General features: G+C 47.4%; 2 protein-coding genes and 1 long non-coding RNA gene across 5 annotated transcripts; 2 read left to right on the top strand and 1 right to left on the bottom strand.

Annotated features, from left to right (window-relative positions):
* Positions 1-1,245: 1,245 nt before the first annotated feature.
* On the top strand, positions 1,246-10,734 carry C15H11orf16 (chromosome 15 C11orf16 homolog). Its single transcript, XM_004016173.6, has 8 exons — positions 1,246-1,292; positions 1,667-1,815; positions 1,957-2,141; positions 3,449-3,605; positions 5,490-5,724; positions 6,333-6,992; positions 9,684-9,898; positions 10,393-10,734. The coding sequence occupies exons 3-8, from the start codon at positions 1,975-1,977 to the stop codon at positions 10,405-10,407; spliced, it is 1,449 nt and encodes a 482-aa protein (XP_004016222.4). The 5' UTR covers positions 1,246-1,292; positions 1,667-1,815; positions 1,957-1,974; the 3' UTR covers positions 10,408-10,734.
* Positions 10,718-18,631, bottom strand: AKIP1 (A-kinase interacting protein 1). 3 transcript variants are annotated; one of them, XM_012095807.4, is made up of 6 exons: positions 18,599-18,631; positions 18,158-18,385; positions 17,220-17,300; positions 14,806-14,910; positions 12,873-12,944; positions 10,718-11,155 (listed from the first exon to the last, which is right to left on the bottom strand). In XM_012095807.4, exons 2-6 carry the CDS (start codon positions 18,377-18,379, stop codon positions 11,012-11,014), a joined length of 624 nt encoding a protein of 207 aa, XP_011951197.3. In that variant the 5' UTR covers positions 18,380-18,385; positions 18,599-18,631; the 3' UTR covers positions 10,718-11,011. The 3 variants fall into 3 exon arrangements, with proteins under 3 accessions (XP_011951197.3, XP_004016224.3, XP_060255332.1); XM_004016175.5 differs by having other exon boundaries at positions 18,158-18,621; XM_060399349.1 differs by lacking the exon at positions 12,873-12,944 and having other exon boundaries at positions 10,940-11,155; positions 18,158-18,621.
* Positions 18,038-23,908, top strand: LOC132657819 (uncharacterized). The gene is made up of 2 exons (XR_009596516.1): positions 18,038-22,691; positions 23,505-23,908. It is a non-coding gene; the product is annotated as an uncharacterized LOC132657819 (long non-coding RNA).
* The last annotated feature ends 661 nt before the right edge of the window (positions 23,909-24,569 follow it).

Genomic DNA, 24,569 nt, shown 5'->3' on the forward strand with positions numbered 1-24,569 from the left:
ATCCCACCTATCTTATTCAGGAATCCTTTTCTCATAGCCAGAGATCTAATTAGTCTTTCTTAGACTCAAACTTTGTGGACCAAATCACTCAGCCTTTTGGGCAACAGTCATTCTCCTGGGTGCAAAGTTAAGCTCTGTGAGGGTAGACATCAGTTAGGATGCTTTTGGCCGTGAGCAATACAAAAATCTAACAAAAATTGGTATAATCAAAAAAGGGAGGATTTCCCTGGTGGTCCAGAAGTTAAGACTTTGCCCTCCTACGGCAAGGGGTACAGGTTCAGGCAGGGCACAACACTGTCACCAAAAATCTGTGTTCATTAGATCTATCCTCTCTGGGAATAGCTTCAGTGTCCCAGAAAGACTGTCAGGAGCTCCCAGAACTATAAGCTTTCTTATTTATGTATAGGAGGAAACATAAATTCTATAACCAAGATTTCTAACAAAAGTCTTGAGATTCACGCTGACTGGAGAGGCACAGTACATGCCGATGCCTTAGAGGACAGGGGATGGAACGTGCTGATGGACACACAGCAACGAGGGGTACAGCCAGCCTCTCCCTACCACTCAGATTCACAGCAGAAAGAGGAACTGGTGGAAGGGGGGATTAGATGTGGTAGAGACACTCACAGATCCGCAAAATGGCTGTCAGATGCCTCAAATACCATCCTCTGGATGTGCAAATGAGAGCGGACTCTGAACTTCTATTCATTTGGTCCCACTGTCCACTCCCACCACCCTAAGATATCACCACACACCTGCTTCTCAGCAGTCCTGTCCCCTTCAGACAAACGTGCTTACACTTTTGGTTCTTTCATTTTAAACTACAAATTCTCTTAGAGTCCTTAAGCCAACCAGCAGGTTCCCTCCACTCCAGCCTCCTGCCCACAGAGGAGGAAGGCAGATCAACAGCCTTGAGACTCTGTGGGGTCAGCCCCCTCCCTCCCAAGACTCTCCTAGATCCAGGAGGGCTTCCCACCACCACTGACTTTTTCAGCAGTGGAGAAGCATAGCTTTTGGGAAGTGATGCTACATTGGCCCTTCTCCTCAACACCACCTGTCAACACCACTCTCCAGAAAGGCAGTGAATAACCAACCCCCTACCCTCTCTTCCCGCCCATGCTGCCCAAGGCCCCAGTCACCCCTCCGCACATGCTCAGTACACTCCCTCTGGCCCAGCTGGCTGTATCCATGGCAACCTGCTTGGCAACCAGGAGTCGGTTGGGCTGAGGCTGTGAACTCCTAACTGTCGGAAGGGACCGAGGCTGAGGTGGAGGAGTCTGGCTGGGGCTGTGGTAAGTACGCTTGGGGTCAGAACCGTGGGCTTGGGCAGGAGCACACCCAACAGGGCCGATTTGGGCTGGGCCAGCCGCGTGTGATCTCAGGCCCTGGGTGGCAGCTGTCGCCTCTGAGCACATCTTCGGAGGCCACCGCCATGGGCTCTCAGCTCGGTCGAGTTAGTCCCCCAGGTGACCAGGTTAGGAGGGAAGTCTGTGGCTTGGGTTAGGGGTCAGTTTGTCATCAAGGGCTGGGATTTGTAAAAGAAAATATGATCTTAAACCCCCGAAGTCCCAACAACTGGGGTGGAAGCGAGGGGGTGGGGGGGGGCGCGTAAAAAAACTAACGTATATTGATTGAGCTACTTAAAGATGCCAGGTGCTTTCCACAGATCATCTCCAGGGCGTTAACTGACGCTCCCAGGTGAAGTGAGCACGCAGCCAGCCGGCGGTGAAGGACGTCCAGCTGGGTTTCTCTGAAGTCACAGCTCTTGCTGTTTCAACCCCTCCCCTATTTCCTGAGCGGAGTCTTCCCGGGCAGGTGATGATTCTGGGGACACCCTGCGCGTGGTGGGAGCGGGTGGGGCCGCGGAGAGGCAGCAAACCGCAAAGCTGAGCGCAGCGCGTTGGCCTCTGCTGGGCTGCGGGCTGCGACTCAGGTAATAGAGCCGCTGGTTCTCAGGTGTTTTCGCCGAGGTCTATGGACTCCTCCGCGGGGCCTGGGACGCCTTTGCCCAAATACTGCAGCGTGGCCACGACCCTGAAGGCCCCTGCCTGGGCCGGCGCTGCTCCTCCCTGGGACCTCTCCTTCACCTGCCCCCTCGCCTGCCGAGCACCCTGGCTGACCCGGCACAGCCTCCTCACCAGGTACCCATCTGTGCTTCCTTTTTCCTCTCTGCTCTTGGCTCAAAATGGTGGGAGACAAAAGGGTTCCTTACCCGTGTGGGTTGAGTTCCTTGAGTTATTATAATCCCCCCAATTGTACTCACAATAAATACATAAGTAAATACATAGAGACCTGCCTGGAGGTCCAGTGTTTAGGACTCCAGGATTCCACCGCAGGGAACACAGGTTCGATCCGTGGTTGGGGAACTAGGATCCTGCATGCCTCCATGTGCAGCCAAAATATAAATAAACTCTAACCCCACCAACAAGGGCTGACCTGGCTTTTGTCCCACCTTGTAGCAGAGGGGCTGATGTCAGAGTTAACATGTGTGGGAGAAGGCAGGCAACGCCAGTTATAAAACTTCTGGCTCTGATCTTCTCTGCGACTTGCCCTGGCACTATATGAGGGAATTAGGTGAGGTCGCCAGATCTCTCCTCAGGTTCCCTCAGTTGCCCTAGCTTTTTGTGAATGGTACCCAGAGTTAGCTGTCTACAGTGTGAATACAAGAGGGGAAGGGAGCTTCAGCCAATAAGCACATACAAATCATGCAAGCCCCCATGCTATTCAAGTCAGTCTGCCCAGGCCTGGACCCTACTGCCCCCTTTCTTGTTTCACCCATGTGGACCATTTCCCTTCAAAGCCAGAGTTTAAACAATCCTGTATCCTGGCTTGACCGCAAAATAAACACTTTTTTTTTTTTTTTTTTGGAAAACCAAAACCTGACTCAACAATTCCCTATGGCTTGGTTTTGTCTACCAGAGTTCCCAGAACCAGCTTCTCCTTTTTTCTGTCCCTCAGCCTCTTACTCAGCCCCTGTGCTTCCCCTGCTCAGACACTTCCTCCTCTCTCCCGACTCCATAGTGCTCAGCCTCCTTGCAGTTTTGCTCCTTTGTCACCACCATCCAAGCCTCCACACCTCATCCCAGAATCCCCCACACCGCCTCAGGATCTCCCGTCCTGGAAGAACACTTTCCTGGTCTGCTATCTAGTCTCTGAACCAGTTAATCAGGCCATCCCATTATATATCAAGGCTAATCCCATTCTGATTACCTTGAAACAATTCCCAGGCCTTAAACAGCGATTCCCTTCACTCTCCTCTCCTTCCTCTTCCAACAATTTACCTTATCGGAAGTCACAGATTGCATTTCTACACAGGCTTCTGTTCCATATCGCCTTAACTGTCATATTCACCCCATGGTTCTGCTCAGACCTAACTTTGAAATGTGTTTCTTGATGGTTTTAGGGCTCGCTTTTCTCTACTTCCCTAATTCCATTTGCTTTCCCCCAGATACGCATCTTACTACCCGTGTCTCCACATTGCTGACCCAGCATCGCAGGGGCCTGGTTGGCTGGGAAGAGTTGGAGAGGCTGCTGACACATGGGTCCTGGCAAGAAAGGAACCAGATGGCTTTTATTACAGGGCTCAGATAAAGGCTGCTCCAGAGGCAAGTCCCTCAGTCCCCATGTCTCCCCATATGCTCCTCTGGGTGGCCCTGTCATACCTGATATGCCTCAGCTGTTCAGTGTCTTAAATAAGCACAGATCTTCCATGGCCAGGATGTGGAAGTGAAAATGTAATGTCAGTGAGCGCATCAGTTTGCTAGGGCTACATAACAAAGTGGCACAAACTGAGTGGCTTTAACAATAGAAATTAATTCTTTCAGTTCTGGGGAGAGTCAGGTGTGGGTAGGGGTGGTGATTCTGGGGGTGCTGGGGGAGGATCTGTTCCGTGCACCTCTCCCAGCTTCTGGTGGTTTGCTGGCAATCTTTGATGTCCCTTGGCTTGTAGAAGCATCCCCCTGCACTTGGTCTTCATCTTCACTTGCTGTTCTCCCTGGGCTCATGTCTGTGTTCAAATTTCCCCTTTTTATAAGGACACCAGCCATGGATTAGGGGCCCACTCTACTCAGTCATCCTCAGTGTGACTTTGTCTTAAGTCATTAAGACTTTAAGTGTGACACATTTTGAGGTCCTAGGGGCTAGGTCATCAGCATGAATTTTGGGGGGACATAATTCAACCCGTAACAGTGAAGAAAATGTACAGTAAAAGCACTTTGTTCAGGAAGATTCGGTGTGTGGAGTTAGGAGCACCAGCCTAAGGGAAAAAGGAGCCAGCCCGTGTATACCTCATGTGCGCCTGTGTCCTTCCGCGTGGGGGCACAGTGCCTATGTGCTGGGGCCGGGCCTGGGCTTTACTTTGGTGACTGCTTGCTTCATTGGGATTTTTCTCTTTCTTTTCAGAGTCAGACTTTGTGAATGTGGGTCCATAGAGGGAAAACTAGTGTGATTTATTAAATATATGTTACAGAATTTCCAATCAAAAGTCATTTTGTCATTTTCCAGTAACTAATATGTGATTTCAAATGAAATATCAGAAGGAGTTTGCTCAAATATAGATTCTGTCTGCTACTGCTGCTGCTAAGTCGCTTCAGTCGTGTCTGACTCTGTGCGACCCCACAGACGGCAGCCCACCAGGCTCCCCCATGTCTGGGATTCTCCAGGCAAGAACACTGGAGTGGGTTGCCATTTCCTTCTCCATTGCATGAAAGTGAAAAGGGAAAGTGAAGCCTCTCAGTCGTGTCCGACTCTTAGTGACCCCATGGTCTGCAGCCTACCAAGCTCCTCCCATGGGATTTTCCAGGCAAGAGTACTGGAGTGGGGTGCCATTGCCTTCTCCAGATTTTGTCTAGTGACTAGATAAAAGTTAATTTGTAACCAGACTTTATCACTCTTCAAAAATCAGACTGAGTTCTCCAAACAGCTTGTTCTTTTGATTAGCTCAGTATTCCTCCTGCCCTCCCTGTCAGGCGGCTCATTCCTTCCTGGGCCCCGCTTCCCGTCATGGACATGCAGGCAGTGCCCAGGGCTGCCCTGGGAGCAGCCACAGATGTCCTTGCCTGACACGGCCTGTGATTGATACCCCACCCCTGGCTGGTCCAGGACACGGGGACAACACTTCCTGGGAGAGCTGGGAGAAGAGGGGTGCTTTGGGAAAGATGGAGAGGACCCAGTTTACTCCTGTGAATTGCAGACCAAAAATAAAGATAGGAGAAAAGAAAAACAGGAAAAGAAAGCACACGGGAAGGGAAAGGCAGGAAGTGATAAACAAGAGTTGCCACAGCAGGAAGCAGAGGGAGAGCCTCTGCCTCTCAGCCGGCCTGTCCCTGCCGTAATGGGCTCCAGCAGCACCTGGCCTGGCCCCTTTTAGCTGGCCCCTGCTGTGTGGAAGGGAGACCCTCAGCCTGGCTCTGGGCGTTGTAGGGGACCGTGAGGCTCCCTGTAGTACTTCCTAAGGCCAGGTATTATTCTGAATATTTTCCTTCCCACAGCTGGAGAGGCAGGGGTTACTGCTGGTGGAATTTGAGGCTCCCCTTGCCGCAGGCCCAGAGCTGCCAGCCCAACGGCAGAGCGTGGTCTTAGAGGAAGATGTCATTCAGTTCTCACCAACCATGGAATACTCACTGCGACCTGGGGACAAGGTGCTGGCACCCTGGGGCCCTGACCAACAGCGCTATGGTCCTGGCACTGTTCTCTTGGGCTTGGAGGCGAGAGACCCCCAGAGAGGTAAGGGAGCTGCTCTGGGGCTCCCAGGAGCGAGGCTGGTGATCAGGCTGAGGAAAGAGTAAAGCGGGTATCTCTACAGCTTAGGGGTCTTAGGGGCTTGAGGAAATCCTTACCCTTTCACTTGCAGCTTCATCCCGAGGGTGACCGCAGATAGACAAATATTTTTTATTAGGGCAAAATCACCCAAGGCTACCATGTCTGTGTTGGTTACCTGACCTATGGTGTGGTGAGGTTATCCAGAGGTCACACCTGTGCTTGGTCCCCCACCAGTCATCCGGGCATGGATACAGTATCCCCTTGTGTGGGGCCAGCCAGGCAGCATCGTTGTAATTCAGAAAACCACAGTGGAGACTTCTCCTCCCCTCCCCCCACCTGAGGAGGGATTTTGGTTTTGATGCGAAAACTGAGATATGGAGGCACAGGACGGGGAGGTAAACATGGGGCAGGTGAGGAGCGTCCCTGGCAGGCTTTACAGGGACAGGTGTGCGTGAGACAGCAGGCAAAACTGAGGGGCCGTGCTGAGGCTTTGCTTCTGGGGAGAGGAGAACCTTTACCCTTGATGTAGAAGAGGCGGTTGTAACAAAATGTTGCCCTTCTCTGTTACATAGCATCCCCGAAAGAAGAAGAAATTACTGTTCACTTCTGGAATGGCAGGACAGCTCCAGTGCCTCTCAGAGGGGTCCAGTGGGTGCCCGCAGCTGTCTGGAAGAAGGCTGTGGACGGGCTGCATAAGCCTTACGCCAGGGAGCACCCCAGGCCCCTCCTCTGGGCCCCTTGCTGCTCTGTGGTGGGGCCGGTCGCTGGCTTTGCCACCAGCGGGCTTCCTTTGAGCCCTCCATTCCTGTGTGCTCCCTGCTACCCACACGCCGGCTGCCAGCTGCTGGTCCAGGGCTGCCTCTGCTGCTGCCCCCTGGCTGGACCCACTTGGTGGCCTCTAATCAGGACCTCAGGGGTCGCAGCCAGAGAAGCTCCCGAAGCGGAGCTGAAGCCCACAGCCCAGCTTTTGCCCCTGGAGAGTCCTGAGGAGGAAGAAGCGGCAGTGCAGGCTCCCGTGGCTGTTTCCTCCTCCGCCTCCTCCTCCTCTTCTGAAGACGAGGATTTGGAGAATGAGCTGGAGATGGGCCCCCCTCAGAGGCTGCTGGTGAACAGCACAGTCAACACGGACCCCATCCTTCTCGAGAAGTCTCCGAGGAAGCAGGGTGGCCTCTGCCAGCCCGAGTGGAGGTACTGGAGGAGAAACGGGCCCGAGCCGCACCCAGGGAAGCTAGGTAGGCCTTTTCCTAGGGTGGGGCCGAGGCCCCTGCTCCCTTCCCCTCTGCAACGCCCTCCTTGGGTGGGGGTGGTCTCTCAGGAATCTGATACACGTGTGTGCTGTGATGGAACTGGAAGTAACACTGAGGGGTGTGGTCATGTTGAAGGGGGGCTGTGATAAGAGGGAAGTAATGGGCTTTATTGATTAAATGGAAACCTAACAAGAAAGGATGGGCTAATCTTGGTGCTAAGCTTTGCATCCCTATTTGACAACTGTCCTTTCTTTCTTCACTAGTCTACTGGCAGGACACTGCCATTGTCCGTTTCTACCCTCCCCTCCTTCACTTTCCTTTGAGGCTGTGATTTTTCTCTACATGTGCAGTCAGAATGCCTCCACATGTTGATTAGAGTCTTCAAGGCCCTGAGAACTCAGAAACGTCTTTAAACATTGGTCATCAGACTCTGCTCTTCATATGAGCCCCTGAGGAAGTCAGAGTGGGAAGAACCAGGCACAGCCTTAATCATCTCGGTCTGCCATGGAGAGGGGAGGCAGTGTCCCTGTCAGCAATCTGCAGCCACCCCTGAACTTCTCTACCCCAGCAAACACCCATGTAACATACCCTCGTAGGCTTAGGGTACTGTATCGCTGATAATGCCTCATGCCATGCGATCTAAATTCCCAATGTGGCCGAAAGAGCAGATGCCTAAGGCAGCTGGCAGAGCTTTATGAAGGAGATGGCTTGCCCTAGCCAGCCCTAGACTAGATTCTTGGGGCCCTGGGATGACTAATTCAACCTTCAGTGAACTAAATGAACATTCAACCTGGGGCAGAGATACTGAGGGTTAAAGAATACCACTGCTAAGGGTGTAAGGATCTGTAGACACTGCCCACTCTGGGACTCACTGTGAGTCCCCATTTGAAGCCATTGCCCTATTTCCAGGATATCTGCTTAGTCAGGACCTCTCACCCCACAGGGATTTCAGTCTTGCTCCAGGCATAAGGACTTTATTAGTCCTCTGTTCCAGGAAGCTGAGAAATTGTTTCTGCAGTGAGAAACTTTCTTGGTGACTCCTCTGGGTCCCTGGCCTTTGGAGTGGGCAGGGATAGACATATTAGTTGCTGATTTTTGTTTGGCTGCGTTGGGTCTTTGTTGTGGCACCCAGGGTCGGGTCATGTAGGCTCTTTCCTGGTGCAGCACATGGACTGTCTAGCTGTGGTACATGGGCGCCCTGCAGCATGTGGGATCTTAGTTCCCCAACCAGGGATTGAACCCAGATCCCCTGCATTGCAAGGTGGATTCTTACCCACTGGACCACCAGAGACGTCCCAGCTGCTGTCGTATTTTATATGATGGTTCCTTCCTTAGCTTTCAAGGTGTGGGATTTTTCCCCCATGTCTGAGAGGGAATAACTAGAGGGACAGGAATCTAGCTATGACCACTGGAGCTCTTCCTGCACTCTCTAAGAGGACACTTTGTATAGAAAATGTCAAGATGGGGCAGGGAGAGCTTCCTGGATGTCTTTCCTCGCAGTGAAAGGCCTTGGCAGAAGTGCTTGGAAACAGGTTTCTACAGGTGTGCCCTCCAAGTGATAATATAAATACTGCCCAAATCTAGAGTTTTCAAGTTAAATTCTCCATAGCTTCCACTGCCTCCTGCTTCAGCACAGACTAGGGAAAGAAAAGCTGTATCTATCCAACAGTGAGTAGCCTCTGGGGAGCAACTGAGATAGGATGAGGCCCTGCCTCATGGAGAGGCAGGCCAGTGGGGTAACCAGAGGGCCATGGTACGCAGACCTGCCCTGGCTCCAGGCCTGCATTCCCATGGCCTGCTCCATGGCATTCTATCCAGACTGTTCCAAACCCAACTGAGTCCAGACCAATCTTTCCTGGCCCCAGTGTACACTGCTCTTACCTCTGCCACCCAACCAGCTACACCTATGCTCAGCCTCTCTCCCCATTACCATATTTAAACAGATCCTCTCTAAAGTACCCTGCATCCCCAAATAAATTCTAATAATTGGCCATAAAGAGAAATAAGAGTATCTTTAGGTACTTGGCCTCGCTTTCCTCTAGGTTATTGGACCATTTGTTATGCTCCAGGCAAAGTTGGAGTGGAACCATGATAATCAGTGAGCCTGCCCTCTGCCAAATTCCACACCTGCACTCAATGCTATGGAGAACAAGCCTGGATGGGGTGTGGAGAAAGGGCCCGTCACCAGCCCTTGTCCCAGGCAGACGCTGTGCCTCACTAACCAGTGAGATGAAGCGTGTAAAAGGACATGTGTGCCGGGCTGGAAACCATGGCAAACACCAGAGGTTTTCTTCTCTCCCCTCCAGATCTTGTTCCCTTTTAAGAAAATGTGCTGCTTTGCTTCTCCTAATTGTGCTTGAGTGCCACCAAGAACTGATGCTTGCCAGTCTGGTCTGAGGCCCTGCCCCCTAAGGATCCTCTTGTATGGGTCCCCCGCCTGCCACACTTTTGGCTCCTTTTAGTTTCAGGCTGAGAGGTTACTGTCTGATCCTAACCTAACAAACCTGGAGGCAGGATTCCTGCCAGCAGACAGGCTGCTCTCCTCCCTTGCTTATGACTGGAACCGGGTTCAGGGAGTTAAGGGATTCTGTGATCCCTGATTTAGTCCTACCCAAGTCATCAACACTAACCCCATCAAAATGGTAGCATATTCAACTAACTGAACTTTGGGTTCAGGAATAAGACTGTGCAGCACCCAGAAAGATGAGAAGAGCAACAGACAACAGAGGGAGAAACCTGCTGCAGCGGGGAGTCCCAGGGAGCTGGCCCTGGACGTCACTGGCACGAAGCTGCTGCAGATCCTGCCCAGAGAAGCCGAACAGGAACCTGAGCCAAGGCACTGCTGCACGTCAGGAGGCCAGAACCCCGAGACTAGAAGCCCCAGGATCAAGGTAGAGCAGAACGGCTGCAGGGGCGCTTCTGAAGGGCTCCCTCCAGGGCTCTCTGGTCTCTTGGAGTCACACCCACAGTCTTGCATATGACTTCAGAAGGCTTGCAGAACCCACAGATTTCATCACTGGCTTCTTGGGGGTGCGAGGATCCCTGTTTAAGTGACCCCTCTACCTGGTGATGGAGTGTATGGGTCTGCTTTACTAGGCCTTCTGTCCATGAGTCTGCTCCTCACTAGGAATGCTAAGATAGCTCTACTTAAAACTTTGTTTTCATCATATAAAATACTGGCCTTTTTTCTGAGGCAAAACTTACACGTTCAAAACGAGGTGAAGTCCTAGGCAGTTAAACTGAGATGCAACAATACTGTTGGTGTGCTAGCTTAAAGACACTTAGGACACAGCAGTGACTTCATAATTTTAAGGATTAAAAGTTGCTGATTTTTAAAGTCAGCATAAGACTCTCAGTGTTTTTTGTTTTTTGTTTTCTCTTATAGGAAACTAAAGACTAGAGGTGGTAACCTGAGGAGGAGCTACAGAGTGGCTGACAAGGCACTCTTCAAAGGAAATGGCACAGTGAGGGCCACAGATGACAGTCCAGTAATCTTCACCTGTCCTGAGGAGCACAGGAGTCAGGAGCCCAGGGCTCCCTGCCAGGGGCCGGGTGAGACCTGCTTGAGGATGCCTCTTCCATAGAAGCTACAGAACATGGTTGGCCTGCTTTGGGCAAACATGTCCACAGCCTCTCTGTTATCCTTTCATAAAGCCTCAATTGTACAGGAGTGATGTTTTGTTTCCCTTCTTAATGCCAATAAAAAGGAATTTTCTTCATTTCCAAATCTCTCCCTTTATTATCATAATTAACCTTTGCTTGGAAAGCAAGCTGTAACAACTAATCAGACAGCATCATGACATTATTACTTTCAGGCAGAAGAGGGTGAAGGGACTTTCAAGTTAAAATAGGCACTGAAAGAGACACTCTCCAGTTCCTAGCAAGGCTGACCCTCTACAGTCAGCACTAAAGGCAGGATTTATGTGTACATATTAAGAATATCCAGTGGCTTTATTCTTCTTGATACTTAGAAAAAGGTGATGTGATGCCTGTGATGGTCAACATCATATGGGGAAGACCAAGTCCACACTTTGTCCGGAATCAACTGCTACCACGTGAGTCTTTTTGGTCAAGTCATCTGCACCCACAGTGACAGAATAGGTCCCTGGATATACTTCTATGTAGAGGTCCTTAGAGATGTTCTCAGCCTGGAAGGAAAAGCAGATATTACCAGTTTAGAGGTTTCATGTCCTGTTGCTGTCAGAGCACCTTGTGTGTGGTGCACTGAGAGGCACTAACGTGGGAGACGGAGGTTCTGCTTCCTGCACCTGGCTTGGCCACGTAACAGAACTGCCATTCAGGCCAGTCTCACCCTCTTTATGCTTGTCTCCTTATTTCTAAAATTAGCTCACAAGAATGTATGTGAAAATGCTGAGTTGTTGCAGGAACATGAAGAATCATGAAAGGACACACTGGCTGGAGTACAAAGGTAAGAATCAGGTGGAGGGAAAGCCTAATGACCATTGCTTTGGGGCTCAAAAGTGGGCAGTGGCACCTGTTAGCACAGATCAGCAGTAATGGCAAGCCACTGCAGGATGATGCAAAGCATTCCTTTTAGGTGTGCTTTGCTAAATTCATTATTAGGATGAAACATTTCTCCTCAAGTTGAGACTATGAACAGATTCCATTTTGTCATGCAGCAAGTCAGCTGGCTGGCTAATGTCCTCCCTTGGAGGGCTGGTTCTCCCATACAGATGGTCCTTGACTTACAACAGTCTGATTCATGATGTGTGTGTGTTTTTTTTTTTTTTTTTTACCATAATGTGAATGTGATATGCATTCAGCAGAAACTGTACTTCCAGTTTTGATCTTTTTGCAGACTAGTGTGATGCTGCAGCAGCAGTGAGGGATCTCCCAGTCAGCTGTGCAATCAGGAGAGTAAACAACTGATACACTTATAACCATTCTGTACCCATACAACCAGTCTCCTTTTCACTTTCAGTGCAGCATTTGATAAATTACATGAATTATTCAAAACTTAATTATAAAGTAAGTTTTGTGTTAGATGATAAGTTTTGTGTTAGATGACTTTACCCAACTGCAGGGTATATAAGTGTTCTGTGCTTGTTTAAGGCAGGCGAGGCGAAACTATGACTTGCAGCAGCTTAGGGATATTAAGTACACTTTCGATTTGTAGTATTTTCAACTTATGATGGATTTTTCAAAATCCAGCCAGTGGTATAGGCATCTAAGCCTAACAACTTGTACTAGAAACAGAATAGTCTTAGTTGCTACTAAGTCTAGTATATTCTGAATCCAGGCTAGCAGTATACTGTAGACCAACAAAAATTAAACTATTACTGCAACATACAGGGGTTCCACTCCTCAGAATTCAGCCCTTCCAAGTTCCAGAAGATCCCCTAGGTTCATGAACAAATGAGTATTTTATCCTGAAAAACTCATCACTATATGTTTTCACACAGAAACATTTGTGGAAAATAGGAACAAACTCCTTTAAATGTTTTGGAACCCGATCTAGCTGAATGTGTATCTTTCAGAATTTCAGCCATGATTTTCACTTCATGAGCAGGAGGCCAGGCCCCTCCCGCTGCTTAAACAGATGGTGACATTCTAGCAGGGCCCAGCTGAGCTGTAGGAATGGAGTTACAAATGCTCTGCATTCTTTCTGACCGCAACTATGAGTTGAGGCACAAACGCTATCTCTGAAATTTCAAGGGAAGGGAGGATACCAAGAAAATATAATTTTACAGTGAACTAAAATGCTGCACACTTTCCCCTAAGGTAAAAATATCCCAACTTAAAAATAATATAGATCCAACACAAAGAACCCTGTTATAACCCGGTCAGCTGATTCATGGACGGCAGTGGTGGGGAAGCCCGGTGCCCTAGAAGTTCTGTACTTACAGACTGGGGTGCCTTCAGCACACACTCTGATGGCTGATGCATGCCTCCAACACTAAGGCCTGCGTCTTTTCTCTGAAGAGAGAGGTAGAAACACTGATGAGGGCCCAAACTTTGACTTCTAGATGGTAGAAATTCTTTCCTATTTAATGAGGAACTAACAATTGTGCTGTCACTGTTTTCCAAGTTGCCACTAAGATCTTAAGGCTTTTAGTGATTTCTGTGAAGTACTTTTAGTCACATGTTTACCATCATTACCTTTTATCCTTACATGGGCTTTGGAAGAGGCAGATCTGAGTTTGAATCCTACACCTGCCATTTATTGAGAGGGACAGATTAATATCTCTTAAGTCTTGATTTCCAGTTTATAACCTGGGGATACTCGACTGTAGGAAAGATTTAAAGTGCCAAAGTGATTGACGTTTAACAGGCTTTCAGAAAATAGAATTCTCTTCTGTGCTTCTCCCAGCAGTGGCAGTATTAGACAGGAAGAGGCTGAACTGAGAAAGTCAATTTCTCTTAGAGTTATCAACTTACATTTTATAGGAAGGGAGGCTGCTGCTGCTAAGTCGCTTCAGTCGTATCCATCTCTGTGCGACCCCATAGACAGCAGCCCACCAGGCTCCTCCGTCCCTGGGGTTCTCCAGGCAAGAACACTGGAGTGGGGTGCCATTGCCTTCTCCAATGCATGAAAGTGAAAAGGGAAAGGGAAGTCGCTCAGTCGTGTCCGACTCTTTGCAACCCCATGGACTGTAGCCTACCAGGCTCCACCATCCATGGGATTTTCCAGGCAAGAGTACTGGAGTGGGTTGCAATTTCCTGCTCCAGGTAGGAAGGGAGGGGAGGGATACAAATGACTCTTGCCCACCTGTAAGCCCCCTTAGGGTCAGGTGCTTTTAAGGGGGCCTGAGTCGGGCCAGAAATGGGAGCCCTGGATCCAGGCCTTGGTGCTGCCACTCGCACCCCAGGCCAGGGAAACGGGAGGGACTTCTGGCACGCAGCCAGTCCTTGCTCACATCCCTGTGGCCACCCTATTGTCCCTTCTCAAAACAAGGAAGTCAGGAATCCAACCGTGGATTAGACTCTAGACTTAGTTTGCTACCTTTGAGTACAACTAGGGGAGCTGAGGAGAAGGCAATGGCACCCCACTCCAGTACTCTTGCCTGGAAAATCCTATGAACGAAGGAGCCTGGTAGGCTGCAGTCCACGGGGTCGCTAAGAGTTGGATATGAGTGAGCGACTTCCCTTTCACTTTTCACTTTCATTCATTGGAGAAGGAAATGGCAACCCACTCCAGTGTTCTTGCCTGGAGAATCCCAGAGATGGGGGAGCCTGGTGGGCTGCCGTCTATGGGGTCGCACAGAGTTGGACACAACTGAAGTGACTTAGCAGTAGCAGTAGGGGAGCTGAAAAACAAGAAAAACCTGCTCTTCCCAGAAACAATAACAAAGGACTCCTGTTGAATTAGTTCAAAAAGTAGTCTTTTAGACTTCCCAGAGTGACATGTGGTAAGACAGGGAATTCATAGTGAGAAGCCTGTAACTGTTATGTTTAGGAAAAGGATGTTCAAAAAGACCCCCTCCTTGAACTTCCTTTTTTAAAATTACCAAAGACATGATACTTATCACTACTTTAGAGTAAAATACATGATGATTAAAAGTCTCTTTCATATCCCTAGATGTAGAAGGGGATATTTGAAGCGCTTTTTGTTAAGCCTGCTCAAGAATCCCTTGGCCCAGGATTGTCACTGAAGATCCTACAGTGGCATCGATCTTGGTATTTTGGACAAAAACTCCTATTTCATGTTCATTGCTGTAACTTCTCCGAGGAGAAACATTTCCATAAAGTGCCCAATAACACAATCCAGCAGAAGCCCCAGGATGTAGGGCCTCCCAGTTTGGGAGGCTGAGGGCACAGCACAGCTGAGGATACATACCCGACCACTCCCCACATCACAGCACAGGTGCAGCTCCGATGTCCCTCTGTGATAGCGGTAGACGTGGGTTGCCCCTCCTTCTTCTGGTGCAGATGAGTAATATTTCTAGAGAAGTAACGTGGAAGACATTGGGTAACCCAAGAGTCTGGTCAGATTTTCAAAAAACACCCTGTTACTTGGGCAAATTATGGTTAAGAAGAGAGGCAAGAGAGCACAGGTAAATTACCTGCCCTCCCAAGAAACCTCCAAAGTCATGTAACAAATCATAGCCATCGTAAAGTGGTTGCAGAGAAGGAAACTGCAGTTGGCATTACTTTGCTGCCATCTGCTGCCTCTGCAGGGCAAGAACTCTGGCAACTCAAGCTAGGTAGGACCATGCTCTCTGCCAGGTTAAATAGTTTTCACAACATCCTCACTCTGATATCAAGGCACAAGCCCTTTTATCTCTATTCATGACAAGTTCTGACAAACAGGTCCATGTTTACTAAGTCTCAGACAAGGACAAGAAAAGAGAGAGGTGCATCTCCTGGCAATTTAGAAATACAACAGGAAATACAAGCGCTAAGCAGCCATTCTCCCCATGTGGAGGAGGGGAGGAAGAAGTCTCTGATTTAGGCAAAATCATCCAAAGGATCAGAAAACAGTTTTTTTCTTGTCTACTTCCTTCCTCCCTCTCCAGGTTAACCTTAGACTTGCCCTTGATAGTTACTAATGTCGAGGACATCATAAGCTTGCCTGTTTGGAACAAAGGGTAGGGACAATGTTTAAGTCAAGAGACCAAAAGAATGAGAAGCTGGGAAAAGCACGTCAGGACATGAAGCTAATGATGTAACTTAGGGGCTGCTTCAAAATTCTGAAAACGAACTCAGAACACTGTTCTTAATTCTATCTCTAGAGAGCCAAGGAGTTCTGAGGCTCCATTCTTTAATGGAGACTTGAACTCAAGCATGAACTGAAAACCAAAGTGAAGAATACCAATTTGCTAAACCTCAAACCAAAGACAAATATTCCTTTTACTGAACCATGAACCAAAGTGTTTAACTTCATCACTTTATAGTAGAGCCAAAGTTATGGATCTTTCTAAAACCATTTCACAGAATAAGAACATAAAAATACTCTCTGAACTGTATCTCGTTGGTTGGAATCCTATTCTTGGAGTCATAAGGATTTTGTAAAAGATGTAGAAACATTAGAGGGTTTTTTTTAAATTTTAATATTCATTATGAAATTGAAAAGCAGGACAGAAATGAGGCATTTTCTTCCTTTTGCCAATAGAGACCAGCACCCTTACACCCACATAAGAATCATAAAATGTTAGGCTGGACAAGACCACAGTATCTGTTTTAAGTCCTAAAAGACACAGAGTATCTTCCACGCAGGTGATTTTCTTCAATGTTGGCTGGTCCACCTTCAACATTCCCTTAAAGTACTTAAAGATGACCTTAGTGTATGCTTTTGAGAAGAGTATCTTTAAAACCTTTGTTCACCCATTTTAATGAATGGGACCAAAAATCTCATGTAGGTCCTCTGTGCTACAGTTTATAGCAATTTCCTGGTGTTCATCTCTCAGTGGAAACTGAAGAAACAGACTAAAAGGGCTGGCAAGGATTTGAACATTGTTAATTTACCATGGGGAAGGTAGGGCTGAGAGAAACTAACTGGCCTAAGGCATTAGAGCCAGGAAGTGCAGAATACAGGTCTGATTCCTGGGAGGCTGCCCCTGTCATTAAGCCACACTACCTCTGATGAGGGCACTGCGTCTGTGCCACAAAATCAGCTTTGTGATATGAACAAACAGGTGATATGGACCCAAAGGGATGTATTTAAAAACTACATTATCAGGGACTTGGAAAAGAGATTAAAATCCAGTGGAGGGATTTTGTTTCAATTTTTGCTTTGAAAACAGACTCAGTTCCAGTTTAGAGTGATTCTACAGGTTTAAAAATTTTTTAGTTTAGTTCAAAGTTTTAAAAACTCCTTATGTTTGGTCTTACTTTGGAATTCAGTAAATAAGCACCCACCTCCCATCTAAAAACAATAGTGAGGGCAGAACTTTTCTGCCTTGTTCACTGCTGTAATCTCCTAACAGCTAAAGCTGCTGCTACTGCTAAGTCACTTCAGTCGTGTCCAACTCTGTGTGACCCCATAGACGGCAGCCCACCAGGCTCTGCCATCCCTGGGATTCTCCAGGCAAGAGTACTGGAGTGGGTTGCCATTAGGCGGTCTATATTTGTTGAATGAACTGTAACCTGGATTTATCACCTGTTGTAAATCCTTGGCTAATTACAACCTGCCCAGGAAGGCAGGACCGGGTGAACAGATGGTGTGCAGATTCTTCCTAAATTCCACAAAAATCCACTTTGTGATCCATCAGCAGGCAGATCAGGGGCATGCTTTGGCTTACACCAACTTACCCCACACTGACTTGAAGTGTAGTTCATGTATTCAGCCATTGTTCTGAAGGAAGCACTGAGGGTCGGGTGTCTGTCTTCTCTCTATTTGAATAAATGGCAAATCACAAGTGAGATCTGTATTCCCTACTGGAGAAGGAGGTCATTTTGGAAATACCTTCCTTTTTCCTTTTTTTTTTTTTTTAAATATATGAATTTATTTTTCCATGCTGTAAAACAATTTGTCAGTACTATCTTATCTTTAAAAGTCTAACAGAAAATTCCCTATGAAAACAGTTCAGCGGGTGTTTTTCTTCTGAGGTAGTTCTTTTTTTTTTAATTATTATTATTATTTTTTTTAGTTTTTTATTTTTAAATTTTAAAATCTTTAATTCTTACATGCGTTCCCAAACATGATCCCCCCTCCCACCTCCCTCCCCACAACATCTCTCTGGGTTATCCCCATGCACCAGCCCCAAGCATGCTGCACCCTGCGTCAGACATAGACTAGCGATTCAATTCTTACATGATAGTATACATGTTAGAATGCCATTCTCCCAAATCATCCCACCCTCTCCCTCTCCCTCTGAGCAAGTTTAAATTAGTAAAATGATCTTATTGAGAAAGAATTCCAACTCTAAAAGGAATACACATCCATGCAGTTTTTCCAGGACAAAGGTTTGTCGGCTTTCCTCGAGTATCAGATGATAGCCTCTAAGAATTGCGTTAAAAAGTAACCAATCAGGGCCGAGCACTAGCGGTACCTAGCGGTATCCTAAAGCTACCCAGTAAGAATCTGTCAAATGTCAAGTTTTCAAGACTTTCCGGTTCGCTGTCCTGACACACAGCAGCTTCCGCCAAGCACAGGATCCCTCGGGTCCCAGTGTGTGGTGTGCCCTGGTTCTCAGCAAGCCGCTGATGAGTGAATGAATGGGCTGGTCCACAGCAGAGGCCCTCCTCACCTTTCCTGGGAGAAGGCGCTGGGGGCTGGCTGCCGGCCCTCTTTCTCCATAGTGCCGCACCCGGGAAACGATCCCCACGCTGCCTTTGGGAAACTCCACCGAAGGCCAGTCCACCGCCCTCCTCTTGGCCCGCTCCAGCACTTCCTGACCCAGCCTAGCCGAACGCTGCAGGGAACGTCGGTCCACCCCGTTCAGCGCCGCGGCCACCAGACAGTTCTCCATGTCGCCCTGCGAGGGAACATACACACAAACACGGGCGAGTCAGCGGAGCGCCGGACCCCACTCCATTTCGGGGTCGGACTCAGAGCCTCGACCTCCCTGGCGACCACTGCCCCCGGCTCGCCCAATGCGCTCTCTAGCCGGCGCCCTGTCAGGGCCTAAGGCGTGCGCTCTCAGTCCCTCCATTTCCGTGGCCCCCTCCCCACGTTAGAGAGCCCTCACCCAGTCCCCTTCTCAAGGCGCATGCGCTCAGTCGGCAAGGGCGGACTGGTTCTGGAACACCCTGCGCCGGCGCAGCAGGCCATTGGCCGGGTGGTGGTGAGGGGCGTGGCCAGTGCGGTGGAGTATGCAGTCTGCGACCCACATGCCTTCTTGAGACCGACTTGCAGCCTCTGCGAGCCGGTTGTCCAGTTAACTGCCTGAATGCAGGGGGCGGGGTCTGGCGGCGGGCCAGTCGGGGGGACCAGTGGCGGAAGCTGTCCTCCTTGTTGCAGGAGCCTCTGGGTCAGGACCTGGCCCTTAGAAACTGTCTCCACCGCTTAACGCGGGGAAAGTGTTAGTCGCTCTGTCGTGTCCCACTCTTTGCGACCCCATGGGCTGTAGACCGCCATGCTCCTCGGTTCATGGGATTTTCTAGGCAAGAATACTGGATTAGTTGCCATTTCCTTCTCCAGGGGATCTTCCTGACCCAGGGATCGAACCTAAGTCTACTGCATTGCAGGCAGACTTTACCGTCTGAGCCAAATACGTTCTAGCGGGGAACCTGATGTAAAGCCAAGTGGTCCCTTGTTGGGCTAATAAATTGTGGGGAATAAGATGCGTGCCTCCAGGCACCTAGTAATGCCGTGTCTATATTTTGGGATATCGCTACTCTGAAACCTCATTTAGTTGAGGAGATGGCCAGGATAAGCCAAACAGTGCAGGTTCCACAGTGGCATTTGGAGAAGGGAGTCCAGCAGGCTTTGGGCTCTGGGATGGGCGGCCCACAGGGCCAGGGGCACCTGCATTGTGTGGTGTTCAGTCGCCAAGTTGTGTCCAGGTCTTTGTGACCCAGGGACTCCAGCATGCCATGCATTGTGTTTAGGGTCTGGTAATCCCCTCTTGGAAGGAACGATGCTAAAGCTGAAACTCCAGTACTTTGGCTACCTCATGCAAAGAGTTGACTCATTGGAAAAAACTCTGCTGCTGGGAGGGGTTGGGGGCAGGAGGAGAAGGGGACGACAGAGGATGAGATGGCTGGATGGCATCACTGACTCGATGGATGTAAATCTGAGTGGACTCCGGGAGTTGGTGATGGACAGGGAGGCCTGGCATGCTGCGATTCATGGGGTCACAAATTGTCAGACACGACTAAGCGACTGAACTGAACTGAATCCCCTCGTGGTAGCTTCCTCACTCCTCTGGTGAGAAGTACACACACACCATTTTCTCCTCTTTAAAAATTATTTATTTATTTTTGGCTTCGCTGGGTCTTTGTGGCCATGCACGAGCTTTTCTCTAGTTGTGGCCAGCGGGGGCTACTCTTTGTTGCCTATGGGGGCTTCTTATTGCGGTGGCTTCTCTTTGTTGCAGAGCTTGGGCTGTAGGGCACGTGGGCTCCATAGTGGTGGCTGGCTCCCAGGCTTGTGAGGTGAAGTCGCTCAGTCGTGTCTGACTCTTTGCGATCCTATGGACTATAGTCTACCAGGCTTCTCTGTCCATGGGGATTTTCTAGGCAAGAGTACTGGAGTGGGTTGCCATTTCCTTCTCCAGGGGATCTTCCTGACCCAGGGATCGAACCCAGGTCTCCTGCATTGCAGGCTTAGCTGCCTCCAACTCACACCTTTTTGAAGGCCGTTTCTAGGCAAGGGAGTTCACCTTTCAAGAATACCTCCCCGCCCAGACTCGTTTAAGTAAGGAGCTATGCATCCTTCCACTCCACACTGCTGGTTATCTGGTAGGAGATACAAGGTCTCATTGCTAATTAATGACTTGGCTACACCACCCTGGTGCGCAGCAAATCGCTGCCTCTGAGGAAGGACAAATTGAAGAGACAGGAGGACATTCTCAGTGCTGAGCATCCTCAGCAGATGGCTAGTTTAGCAGTTCTGAGTTACCTGGTGTGTGTGAGACTTTTACTACAACCCCCATCTGCCCTTTTGTTCATTTCCTGGTTTCCTCTTCCAGAATGAAATTGAATGGAAATCTTCATTATCCTTGGGATAGTTTTCATTGCAGGAATTTTCTGAAATTTTATCTCAGTAAGTGTTTATCAGCAACCTCTTTTAGAACATAGTGGTTATATGCACAGGGTCTTGAATATCCAGTCTGTAGAGCTGAACTTGAATTCAGACTCTGCCACTTTTTTGATGTGTGATTTGGGGCAAACAAATTATTGATAACTTCTTTGAGCTTCACTTTTCCTCATCTCTATACTAGAGAACAGCAACAGTACCAATTGCCATAGACTGTGATTTTGAGGACAGGGACCGTATCTGTCTTGTTTACTGAGTTTAAAGTGAATCTAGTATTTTCTCCCTCACAGAAGAGGCTGAAAATAAGATTGAATGCATGAATAGGGCTGCTATAAGGTTTTTGTGAGAAAATTCCTATATAATACTAAGCACAATGCCTTGTCAAGAATAAGTACTCCATCGATGTAGTGTTACGTGTGAGATGCTATCCTAGGAGTGGTTGAGAATACAAAATACAAAGAATTAAAAAGAGATGCACATAAAATCTGTAATGCTAGAAACAAAATATTAAGATTTTGTTCATAAGCTGTTTGCCAAAAGACTGATCCAGATAAAGTGAATGAATAAATATTGTTCAGCTGAAGCAAGAAAGGGTTCATAGGAAGGAAGCATTTGAGTTGAGCCTTGAAGGATGGCCTAGGAATTAATGGGAAGGGGTAGTTAAGATACCTGTTATCTGTTCTCATAATGACTGTAGTTAGGGGTGAGATACAATTTCCAGGAACAACCTATATTTTCATGATTAAAAAAAAATATTGTGGTACTTAGTCCAATCTAAGTTATATATCAGTTCAGTTCAGTTCAGTTCAGTCACTAGGTCGTGTTTGGCTCTTTGCGACCCCATGAGCCATAGCACGCCAGGCCTCCCCGTCCATCACCAACTCCTGGAGTCCACACAAACCCATGTCCATCGAGTTGGTGATGCCATCCAACAGTCTCATCTTCTGTCGTCCCCTTCTCCTCCTGCTCTCAGCCTTTCCAAGCATCAGGGTCTTTTCCAGTGAGTTAGCTCCTCGCATCAGGTGGCCAAAGTATTGGAGTTTCAGCTTCAACATCAGTCCTTCCAACGAACACCCAGGACTGATCTTTAGGATGGACTGGTTGGATCTCCTTGTAGTCCAAGGGACTCTCAAGAGTCTTCTCCAACACCACAGTTTAAAAGCATCAATTCTTCTGCGCTCAGCTTTCCTTATAGTCCAACTCTCACATCCATACATGACCACTGGAAAAACCATAGCCTTGATTAGACGGACTTTTGGTGGCAAAGTAATGTCTCTGCTTTTTGTATAGTTCTGGTTCATTCTCTCCTGTCAGCTTATAAACTCTTGAAGGTGGACATTGTTTTTTATTTGTCCCCACATATCCAGGGATTGTTGAGCAGTAGGTTTTCAATAGATATTGATTGAATTTTTAATTTAAATAGATTCCTATTAGGTCATATAAGAATTGGCTTCTTTGAAAAATCTACCTACATACACTTTAATGAATGTAATGAATATTCAGTTGTAACTAATTTTCCCAGAATTTAGCATTTAGAAAAAATGAGAAAGACAGTGCTTGGAATGAAACTTAAAACTGAAGATTAACATGAAGTTAGATCTTTGTGTTTATTTTTATGTTTATGAATGTATAAACATATATAGATATATTCTTCTTCCCTGGTGGCTCAGCAATAAAGAATCCTCTTACCAGTGCAGGAGATGCAGGTTCAGTCCTTGGGTCAGGAAGATCCCCTGGAGAAGGGAAGGGCTACCCACTCCAGTATTGTTGCCTGGGAAATCCCATGGACAGAGGAGCCTGGCATGCTACAGTCTGTGAGGTTGCAAAAGAGTTGGACATGACTTAGCAACTAAACAATACAATGATAGATACATGTATACTGTAAGCCACAGATTAAGAGAATCCTTTTTCTCTTTTTTGAGATTGGATGGAAAAAATTATGGACCATGGCCTGCCATCAGGACCCTTGTTGATCAAACACAGTCCAAGCCAGGAACTCCCAAAAGCCACTGGTGGAGACGTGGAAATGGAACTAATCGGGGGAGCGTATATATGGTCACTGATGAAGAAACAAACAGTTGGTATAAGTCTTTCATGATATCTCTCTTCATAAAATAAATTCATTGCAGATAACACATAGAAGTTATTTGTCTAGGTTATATTTGGAGGAATAGATGAGTTGGAGGAAGCCTTTATTCCTGAGATCTGAGGAAAGAGATTGATGTTGTACTTGGGACCGTTTGAGAAAAAATAAGTCTAGTGGAGAACAGTGTAAATTCTTTGTGTAAATTCCTTTTCTCTATGGGGAGGGGACAAAAAAGGGTTAAAAACAGGATGCAAAAGTGGGTAGCATGCCAGTTAGACAATGAGTTATACTGCACATACCAAAGAATGTATAAATCATTTTGTCTGACAGGTGGTATTTTTAATCCTTCAGCCGACTTAGAGAGCTTTAGAATCATTATAGTTTTGTAAAGTAGTATTAGTCATTAGATCATGACTGAGTGAGTCATTAGATCATTCATTTTGCCTGATTACATCAACTCATTGGGTTATTGGGGAATGAAAGAAACTCATTATCAAAATTGTCATCTTGATTATATAGATTAAAGAAAATGAATGCAACTTCTGAGAATTACCTTTCACAAAATGTTAAAAATTGACTGGAAGTTAAAAAAATTGGTTGCAGAGCAGGAATGACTAATGAAAAGTTTTGTCATTTTAAAAATGATCAGAGATTAAAGGAATAGTAATTTGGAAGATATAAATAGTTGGAATCCAGTTACAGTTTTTTAAAAACTACTTTGAGGCATAATTTACATGTTATAAAATTAACTTTATTGAACTATACAGTGTAATACATTTTAGTTAATTCATGGAATTATGCTTCCCAGGTGGCTCAGTGGTAAATAATCTGCCTGCAATGTGGAAGATGTGGCAAGGAGAACTGGGTTCAATCCGGGGTCGGGAAGATCCTCCTGGAGAAGGAAATGGCATCCCACTGCAGTACTCTTGCCTGGAGAATCCCATGGACAGAGGAGCCTGGTGTGCTATAATGCATGGAGTCACAGAAAATCAGACATGACTGAGCAACTAAACAACAACAACAACATGGAATTATGCAATCATCACCACAATCCAGTTTTGGAACATTTTTATGACCTGAAAAAGATCCCTAGTGCCCACCATAGGCAGTCAGTCTTAGCTCCCATGCCTAGACACAGGCAAACACTATTCTGCTTGCCATTTCTATAAATTTGCCTCTTCAATCCAGTTAATATAAACAAATTACACAATATGTGACCTTTTTGTCTGGCTTTTTTCGTTTAGCATGATGTTTTTGAGGTTGATGCATATTGTAGCATGTATTAGTACTTCATTCCTTTTTATGACTGAATATTGCACCACTATATTAATATACTACATTTTATCCATTCTCCAGTTGTTTCCAGTTTGGGGCTATTATGAATAATAGTGCTATGAAAGATTGGGTATAAGACTTTGTATGGGTACAGGTTTTCATTTCTGTTGGGGAGATACTTAGGAGTTAAACTGCTATCAGTTCAGTTCAGTTCAGTTTAGTCGCTCAGTCGTGTCCAACTCTTTGCGACCCCATGAATCGCAGCACGCCAGGCCTCCCTGTCCATCACCATCTCCCAGAGTTCACTCAAACTCACATCCATCGAGACGGTGATGCCATCCAGCCATCTCATCCTCTGTCATCCCCTTCTTCTCCCGCCCTCAATCCCTCCCAGCATCAGAGCCTTTTCCAATGAGTCAACTCTTCGCATGAGATGGCCTAAGTACTGGATATTCAGCTTTAGCATCATTCCTTCCAAAGAACACCCAGGGCTGATCTCCTTTAGAATGGACTGGTTGGATCTCCTTGCCGTCCAAGGGACTCTCAAGAGTCTTCTCCAACACCACAGTTCAAAAGCATCAATTCTTCGGCACTCAGC

The sequence above is a fragment of the Ovis aries genome, chromosome 15, assembly GCF_016772045.2.
Source record: "Ovis aries strain OAR_USU_Benz2616 breed Rambouillet chromosome 15, ARS-UI_Ramb_v3.0, whole genome shotgun sequence".
Taxonomy (NCBI): Eukaryota; Metazoa; Chordata; class Mammalia; order Artiodactyla; family Bovidae; genus Ovis; species Ovis aries.

What these genes read in the sequence shown, in the direction of transcription:
- AKIP1 (XM_012095807.4), bottom strand. Translation starts at nt 18,379, where the DNA reads ATGGAGAACTGTCTGGTGGCCGCGGCGCTGAACGGGGTGGACCGACGT. An exon ending in ACACTTCAAGTCAGTGTGGG is followed by an intron (nt 14,911 to 17,219) that starts GTAAGTTGGTGT and finishes TTACTTCTCTAG; the next exon opens with AAATATTACTCATCTGCACC. An exon ending in GTGATGTGGGGAGTGGTCGG is followed by an intron (nt 12,945 to 14,805) that starts GTATGTATCCTC and finishes CTCTCTCTTCAG; the next exon opens with AGAAAAGACGCAGGCCTTAG.
- C15H11orf16 (XM_004016173.6), top strand. Translation starts at nt 1,975, where the DNA reads ATGGACTCCTCCGCGGGGCCTGGGACGCCTTTGCCCAAATACTGCAGC. An exon ending in CGGCACAGCCTCCTCACCAG is followed by an intron (nt 2,142 to 3,448) that starts GTACCCATCTGT and finishes GCTTTCCCCCAG; the next exon opens with ATACGCATCTTACTACCCGT. An exon ending in GGCGAGAGACCCCCAGAGAG is followed by an intron (nt 5,725 to 6,332) that starts GTAAGGGAGCTG and finishes TCTGTTACATAG; the next exon opens with CATCCCCGAAAGAAGAAGAA.